Consider the following 9,115-nt stretch of genomic DNA (forward strand, 5'->3'; position numbering starts at 1 on the left):
CGGGAAACTGTACTTCCTCAGAGGTAGGGAGGCGAGCAGGCCAGAGGTGGATGAACGCAGTGCCCTTGTTTGGGGTAGGGCCTGATCAGAGCCTGAAGGTACGGAGGTGCCGTTCCCCTCACAGCTCCGTAGGCAAGCACCATGGTCTTGTAGCGGATGCGAGCTTCAACTGGAAGCCAGTGGAGAGAGCGAGGAGCGGGGTGACGTGAGAGAACTTGGGAAAGTTGAACACCAGACGGGCTGCGGCGTTCTGGATGAGTTGTAGGGGTTTAATGGCACAGGCAGGGAGCCCAGCCAACAGCGAGTTGCAGTAATCCAGACGGGAGATGACAAGTGCCTGGATTAGGACCTGCGCCGCTTCCTGCGTGAGGCAGGGTCGTACTCTGCGAATGTTGTAGAGCATGAACCTACAGGAACGGGTCACCGCTTGATGTTAGTTGAGAACGACAGGGTGTTGTCCAGGATCACGCCAAGGTTCTTAGCACTCTGGGAGGAGGACACAATGGAGTTGTCAACCGTGATGGCGAGATCATGGAACGGCAGTCCTTCCCCGAGGAAGAGCAGCTCCGTCTTGCGAGGTTCAGCTTGAGGTGGTGATCCGTCATCCACACTGATATGTCTGCCAGACATGCAGAGATGCGATTCACCACCTGGTTATCAGAGGGGGAAAGGAGAAGATTAATTGTGTGTCGTCTGCATAGCAATGATAGGAGAGACCATGTGAGGATATGACAGAGCCAAGTGACTTGGTGTATAGCGAGAATAGGAGAGGGCCTAGAACAGAGCCCTGGGGACACCAGTGGTGAGAGCACGTGGTGCGGAGACAGATTCTCGCCACGCCACCTGGTAGGAGCGACCTGTCAGGTAGGACGCAATCCAAGCGTGGGCTGCGCCGGAGATGCCCAGCTCGGAGAGGGTGGAGAGGAGGATATGATGGTTCACAGTATCAAAGGCAGCCGATAGGTCTAGAAGGATGAGAGCAGAGGAGAGAGAGTTAGCTTTAGCAGTGCGGAGCGCCTCCGTGACACAGAGAAGAGCAGTCTCAGTTGAATGACTAGTCTTGAAACCTGACTGATTTGGATCAAGAAGGTCATTCTGAGAGAGATAGCAGGAGAGCTGGCCAAGGACGGCACGTTCAAGAGTTTTGGAGAGAAAAGAAAGAAGGGATACTGGTCTGTAGTTGTTGACATCGGAGGGATCGAGTGTAGGTTTTTTCAGAAGGGGTGCAACTCTCGCTCTCTTGAAGACGGAAGGGACGTAGCCAGCGGTCAAGGATGAGTTGATGAGCGAGGTGAGGTAAGGGAGAAGGTCTCGGAAATGGTCTGGAGAAGAGAGGAGGGATAGGGTCAAGCGGGCAGGTTGTTGGCGGCCGGCCTCACAAGACGCGAGATTTCATCTGGAGAGAGAGGGAGAAAGAGGTCAAAGCACAGGGTAGGGCAGTGTGAGCAGAACCAGCGGTGTCGTTTGACTTAGCAAACGAGGATCGGATGTCGTCGACCTTCTTTCAAAATGGTTGACGAAGTCATCAGCAGAGAGGGAGGAGGGGGGAGGAGGGGAGGAGGATTCAGGAGGGAGGAGAAGGTGGCAAAGAGTTCCTAGGGTTAGAGGCAGATGCTTGGAATTTAGAGTGGTAGAAATTGGCTTTAGCAGCAGAGACAGAGAAGGAGAATGTAGAGAGGAGGGAGTGAAAGGATGCCAGGTCCGCAGGGAGCGAGTTTTCCTCCATTTCCGCTCGGCTGCCCGGAGCCCTGTTCTGTGAGCTCGCAATGAGTCGTCGAGCCACGGAGCAGGAGGGGAACCAGGCCGGCCTGGAGGATAGGGGACATAGAGAGTCAAAGGATGCAGAAAGGGAGGAGAGGAGGGTTGAGGAGGCAGAATCAGGAGATAGGTTGGAGAAGGTTTGAGCAGAGGGAAGAGATGATAGGATGGAAGAGAGAGAGTAGCGGGGGAGAGAGAGCGAAGGTTGGGACGGCGCGATACCATCCGAGTAGGGGCAGTGTGGAAGTGTTGGATGAGAGCGAGAGGGAAAAGGATACAAGGTAGTGGTCGGAGACTTGGAGGGAGTTGCAATGAGATTAGTGGAAGAACAGCATCTAGTAAAGATGAGGTCAAGCGTATTGCCTGCCTTGTGAGTAGGGGGAAGGTGAGAGGGTGAGGTCAAAAGAGGAGAGGAGTGGAAAGAAGGAGGCAGAGAGGAATGAGTCAAAGGTAGACGTGGGGAGGTTAAAGTCACCCAAACTGTGAGAGGTGAGCCATCCTCAGGAAAGGAACTTATCAGGGCGTCAAGCTCATTGATGAACTCTCCAAGGGAACCTGGAGGGCGATAAATGATAAGGATGTTAAGCTTGAAAGGGCTGGTAACTGTGACAGCATGGAATTCAAAGGAGCGATAGACAGATGGGTCAGGGAGAAAGAGAGAATGTCACTTGGGAGAGATGAGGATCCCAGTGCCACCACCCCGCTGACCAGAAGCTCTCGGGGTGTGCGAGAACACGTGGGCAGACGAGGAGAGAGCAGTAGGAGTAGCAGTGTTATCAGTGGTAATCCATGTTTCCGTCAGTGCCAAGAAGTCGAGGGACTGGAGGGAAGCATAGGCTGAGATGAACTCTGCTTGTTGGCCGCAGATCGGCAGTTCCAGAGGCTGCCTGAGACCTGGAACTCCACGTGGGTCGTGCGCGCTGGACCACCAGGTTAGAGTAGCAGCGGCCACGCGGTGTGAAGCGTTTGTATGGTCGTGTGCAGAGAGGAGAGAACAGGGATAGACAGACACATAGTTGACAGGCTACAGAAGAGGCTACGCTAATGCAAAGGAGATTGGAATGACAAGTGGACTACACGTCTCGAATGTTCAGAAAGTTAAGCTTACGTTGCAAAAAATCTTATTGACTAAAATGATATAGTACTGCTGGCTGGTGAAATAGGCTAGCTAGCAGTGGCTGCGTTGTTGACTTTGTTTGAAAGTGTAGCTGGCTAGGTAACCTCTAACTGGCTAGGTAACCTCGACAATTACTCTAGACTACACAATTATCTTGGATACAAAGACGGCTATGTAGCCAGCTAAGATCAAACAAATCAAACTGTTGTACTGTAATGAAATGAAATGTAATACTACCTGTAATACTACCTGTGGAGCAAAGCGGAATGCAACTACTCGCTCCAAACCAAACCGGAAGTGCGTATCGTAGAGGGAGAGGCAATAGAAGTGTTTGTTTCTTGATTATTGTCTTTTGTGTCTTTAGAGGACTGCTTCACCTTAATGTCCCCTTTCCCTTTTCTTCTGTCCTTATTTTGTCCCACTTTGTCCCTTCTTTGTCCCTCTTCTCTTCTGCCAACTAGACACTCCTTGTTAGCTAGCTAGCTTCTTCAGGAATGTCCCTAGCAACTGCCTAGCAACAGGTAAACAACTTAGCTAGCTAAGAAAACGGTATAATTTTATGAAAGATTGTTACTTTTTCAAAAGCCTTTCTTCTTTGTTTGCTGCTTGTTTGGTCTCCTATTCAGTTTGCAGTTTTCTTTTGATTTTTTTCCCGACTTCAGCTGACCTACAGCTCCTCAAAGCCACATGGCATGGGAGTATGGGCAATTTGCTTATTGTCATGCACACACACACACCAAGAGTCATGATATGCAAACATATATTATGCATGCATTAACATGTGAATATGAAAAACCTAAAATATTAATGATTGCTCTGTCAAAACAAGTGACTGATTAACATGTCCTATAACTACATCATGCTATTATATTTCCATAGCCATGTTGACGTGTCATATCAGATCTGGCGATGCAAATAACTTTTACAAGCCCACCCACACAAGTGAAGTCCCTCCAACATTTTAACTAACGACCATTTGAATTTCAAAAGATCATCACCGACAGCGACGGCTCAATTAAAGGCGGCCTGATTGTCTATGCTAATGACAATGTATGAGATTAATCAAGTGTATTGACGTGTCCAAACTTGCACCCTATATAGTGCACTTGTAAAAAGAAATAGTGCACTATACATGGAATACGGTGCCATTTGGGACACATCTTTAATGGTCCTTGCTATCTAGGTTCTTTGGGACATACTTACCCCCATGGAAGTTAAAATTTACAATGGCTAAGGTAAGAGTTAAGGTTCGGTAAGGGTTATGGGATCCCGGATAGCACTAACACACCCTTTATCTAGCAGGGCTAACAATTTGGCAGGCCTGTGATGGGAACAAATGGTTTGATTGAGCTTGCATGTGTTCAGTGACGTAGACATAAAAATTATAATTACCAAAAAAAAAAAAAACTAAATGATTGCTAATGTAATTGAAAGATGAAAAGTGACATTTCACAATGTTCATCCACTTTTTATTATAAAAGACGGTGGTCTGACACAATGTGCCGAGATTAAATACTAACCCTTAGCAAAGTTAAATACTAACCCGTAGCAAAGTTAAACATGTGTCTTTAAAAGTGTAAACTGCAAATGTATTTATATTACATGAACTACTGTCACATGGCATGGTCATTTGACGACAGCCAAAAACTTGTTTAAACTTAACACGTTTGGGAAAACTTCAGCTCTCATGTAGTTGTGCCCACTCTTCAAGAGATCGAGGTGAACCGACTAGGTATCATAGATCTGAATGTTACATTTTACATAACCCGGGTAAGACTGTTTGCCCTGGCTTTCCAACAAACTAGGAGCAAAATCAGATGTGCTATTTGCATAGTTGAAGTCGGAAGTTTACATACACTTATGTTGGAGTCATTAAAACTCGTTTTTCAAACACTCCACAAATTTCTTGTTAACAAACTACAGTTTTGGCAAGTCGGTCAGGAAATCTACTGTGTGCATGACAAGTAATTTTTACAACAATTGTTTACAGACAGATTATTTCACTTATTCACTATCACAATTCCAGTGGGTCAGAAGTTTACATACACTAAGTTGACTATGCCTTTAACCAGCTTGGAAAATTCCAGAAAATGATGTCATGGCTTTAGAAGCTTCTGATAGGCTAATTGACATCATTTGAGTCAATTGGAGGTGTACCTGTGGATGTATTTCAAGGCCTACCTTCAAACTCAGTGCCTCTTTCCTTGACATCATGGGAAAATCAAAAGAAATCAGCCAAGACCTCAGAAAAAGAAATTGTACCACGTTCATCTGTACAACAATAGAACGCAAGTATAAACACCATGGGACCACACAGCCGTCATACCGCTCAGAAAGGAGACGTGTTTTGTCTCCTAGAGATGATTGGTGCGAAAAGTGAAAATCAATCCCAGAACAACAGCAAAGGACCTTGTGAAGATGCTGGAGGAAACAGGTACAAAAGTATCTATATCCACAGTAAAACAAGTCCTATATCGACATAACCTGAAAGGCCGCTCAGCAAGGAAGAAGCCACTGCTCCAAAACCGCCATAAAAAAGCCAGACTACGGTTTGCAACTGCACATGGGGACAAAGATCGTACTTTTTGGATTAATGTCCTCTGGTCTGATGAAACAAAAATGGAACTGTTTGGCCATAATGACCATTGTTATGTTTGGAGGAAAAAGGGGGAGGCTTGCAAGCCAAAGAACACCATCCGAATTGTGAAGCACGGGGATGGCAGCATCATGTTGTGGGGGTGCTTTGCTGCAGGAGGGACTATATTATATTGAAGCAACATCTCAAGACATCAGTCAGGAAGTTAAAGCTTGGTCGCAAATGGGTCTTCCAAATGGACAATGACCCCAAACATACTTCCAAAGTTGTGGCAAAATGACTTAAGGACAACAAAGTCAAGGTATTAGAGTAGCCATCAAAGCCATGACTTCAATCCTATAGAAAATTTGTGGGCAGAACTGAAAAAGTGTGTGTGAGCAAGGAGGCCTAAAACCTGACTCAGTTACACCATCTCTGTCAGGAGAAATTCCTCCAACTTATTGTGGGAAGCTCGTGGAAGGCTACCCGAAACATTTGACCCAAGTTAAACAGTTTAAAGGCAATGCTACCAAATACTAATTGAGTGAATGTAAACTTCTGACCCACTGGGAATGTGATGAAATAAAAGCTGAAATAAATCTCTACTATTATTCTGACATTTCACATTCTTAAATTAAAGTGGTGATCGTAATTGACCTAAAACAGGGATTATTTACTAGGATTAAATGTCAGGAATTGTGAAAAACTGGGCTTAAATGTATTTGGCTAAGGCATATGTAAACTTCCGACTTCAACTGTAACTGTACATCAAAACATGAAATCAGGCAAAGATGCCACGATGTGTGAAAACCACAATGCAATGAGATGTTCTAATCTTGAGCAGTAAAATAGGAGCCTAAAGTTAACTCTTTATAGTCCAAAGATCTTGGCTCTGCCAGCCGAAACAGCCAAATACTCCATCTAAACGTGAATAGATTCACAATTGCGGTACGGTTCTAGAAACAAAGCCGTCTTTCATATCACATCAAAACATTTTCACAAATGCTAAATTTACACTTACTGTACACTGCTTTAACAGGTTGTAACAGTTGCAGCCGAAAGTATTTTTCAGTGACAACACGTTTGTGTGGCGTCAGTCTTCTGTTTACACACAGGTGTTTGGAGACGCTGATAGCCAATTAGCACAGGTAGTCAACTGTCTTCCGTAAAACAAGTGCTTTAACTTGGAAATGTGGGAACCCTAAAGTACAGCAAAAAAAAAAAGTTTGTGGTAATTTAACCTTTTGTTTTTTGAAAATTATTTCTTGCTACTATAAAAGATACAATCATTATGTTTCCAAAACTGTACCACAAGCGATGCATGTTACCATTTAACATATGCGTGGGACTCTTAACAACTCCCCTGGCCAGAAGATACTATTGTCACTAGGTGTTAAAGGTGGTTAGCATCTATGAATGGGATAAGCCAGGGGTGTCAAACTAATTTTGTCCCAGGGCCGCATTCTGTTTTCAACGAGGTCTAGAGAGCTGCACTGAAAATGTGTTATATTTCCTTGCCTTCAAAATCGGCAAAAAAATCCATAATTTTTGGGATTTGATGCTCCCTGACTGTTTAGCTTTCATTTGTGATTTTGTGTGTGAGCTCGACAGTCAAGAAACGGTATGAATATAGCTCCATTATCATTTATACACAGTTAAGATTTTGTTTTAGTAATTTAAAGTATTTTGACTGTTTTCCTCCACACAAAAATAAAAATGATTTTACTCAAACCACCTGCATGATTGGACCCCTCGCGGGCCGGATATGGCACCTGGGCCGTATGTTTGGCACCAATGGGCTAGGCTATATAAATATTCTGTGTGTATGTGTGAGGAGCCTGCTTCCTTTATTCGTGTAGCCAACCATTAAATTATTAGTCAGATAATGGAATCTTCTGTTGTTGACAAATCACAAGTGACTGAATAAAGCAGCGTGCATCACATCAAATATTCATAATTGTACTGTACCAGGCAACAAGAGAGTAACAGAACACAAGACGAAAGCATTAACAAAAACATATCGTCTCATCTTCGCTCCAGATTTCCCTCGCAGCACCTTTCTTACCTGGCCTGCGCCTCGTCCAGGCTTTCGTCTGTGATGGCCATAATCTGTTGTAGAATATCCCCAATGTCTTGTTGAGGTTGACCGAGCTGTTTCCTAACCGAGTCTTGGTCGCCAACGTCGCCTTGTGATAACCCGCCGAGTCCGGCGAGACCCGCCAGCATTCGCGTCTGATCATCCATAGCTACTTTAAAAAAAAACCTAGGTCCTTTCCTCACAATCGAATTCACACAATTAGCCAGCTAGCTAACAATGAAACCCCCAGCGCAAATCATACGCCACTGGCTGATAGTAATTAATTACAGCCAGCTAACGTTAGTTAACCTAAAAAATAAATATTCCAAAGCAGTTCCACATGCATAAACGATTTGTGCTGCTCGCCGATGTCAATAACCACGGCAAACTACTATAGCGAATAAATGTTGCTAGCTAAGCAACTGACAAGCTAGCTGTGTAGCCCTAAGAAACATACAGAAAAAAAGCAACGGACACATGCACTAAGTAGGGAGCTGGCAGACAGCGCCTCACGTTAAAACAAGAAAATCGTTCTGTCCGGCGAATAAAATATGCATTCAAAATAATGCAAAAATAAAGACAAAACAAAATGTGGCAACACCTTGCTAGCTAGATACATACATCAATTATCACACTCGCGGTGGTTCAAAGGGGCTAATCAAAACAGAGTATTGTTTTCGCAGACTGGAAAAAGCTGCGCGAGGACCAGTGTGCGTCGTTCACATAACACCAGCTCGCGCTAGCTGGTGTAGCCAATTACCAAATTAGCTGGCTAAGTAGCCAGTTAGCTAGATACTTCAAGTGCAGAAAACAAACTCGTATGGCATCGGTAAAGAAAGTAACTGAATGACTATAATTTGATAACACTAGCTATGCAAATAACAGGCAACGTGGGTTAATTTAGATAACTATGCTGGCGCAAGTAAATAACGCTAGCTAAGTTAATAAAAAAAAAGTGGCTAACGATGTTATCGAGGACCACAATGCTAAAGCTCAAAACATAGCTAGCTAATTGATGTGATAAAATAGAATCACATCATCAGCATCGCAACTGATTGATCAATTCCAAACAAAATGTAGCAAGTGGGCAATGCTAGTTAATAAGGCAACGACGCTGGCATACTAAATAGTTAGCTAACAAGATGATCACCCGTGTATTTTCACGGGTCCTCAGCTGGGACAGTCACCCTCCTCCCACATAAAAATCACGTTTGAGGAAAAAAATGTTTGCTGAAAGTTATAATGGCATTTTCCACCGGCCAGCCACGGCAAATTGAATTCCATTACACTCTCGGCTGCAGTAGAGTGTGTGTGTTTTCTCTGATCCTTTTATTTTTGCAGGACAAAGGTTGGCGTTTCCTCCCTTCTGCTCACGAAGCCACAACAAACTGACCATACAATATCGTGCATTCAATTCATAATGCTACTGCGTCACCGCCCCTAGGCTGTCAGATCGTATTGATGAGATATTTACCTTCCATTTTATTGAGATATTTTCCTGTTTCATATAAACTAATCCAGGGCCACATGAAAAACTTCAGTCTGCTTTTTTAGACTTTTGTTTTGAACCACTTCCCTGACATGCAGA

The 9,115-nt window shown here is 44.3% G+C and overlaps 1 protein-coding gene across 5 annotated transcripts in view; it reads right to left on the reverse strand.

The window, feature by feature from the left end:
- The window catches only part of LOC111980830 (pre-B-cell leukemia transcription factor 1), a 56,652-nt gene extending 47,743 nt beyond the window's left edge, over window positions 1-8,909 (reverse strand). For 2 of the 5 annotated variants that reach the window (XM_024011840.3, XM_024011839.3), the window contains exon 1: window positions 7,516-8,909. In XM_024011840.3, coding sequence (XP_023867608.1) covers window positions 7,516-7,694 — 179 coding nt within the window. In that variant the 5' untranslated portion in view covers window positions 7,695-8,909. The remainder of the gene's footprint in view (window positions 1-7,515) is intronic. The other 3 variants (XM_024011841.3, XM_024011843.3, XM_024011842.3) reach the window with 3 other exon arrangements.
- Between the last annotated feature and the right edge of the window lie 206 nt (window positions 8,910-9,115).

The sequence above is a fragment of the Salvelinus sp. IW2-2015 genome, linkage group LG20 (genome assembly GCF_002910315.2).
Source record: "Salvelinus sp. IW2-2015 linkage group LG20, ASM291031v2, whole genome shotgun sequence".
Classification (NCBI taxonomy): Eukaryota; Metazoa; Chordata; class Actinopteri; order Salmoniformes; family Salmonidae; genus Salvelinus; species Salvelinus sp. IW2-2015.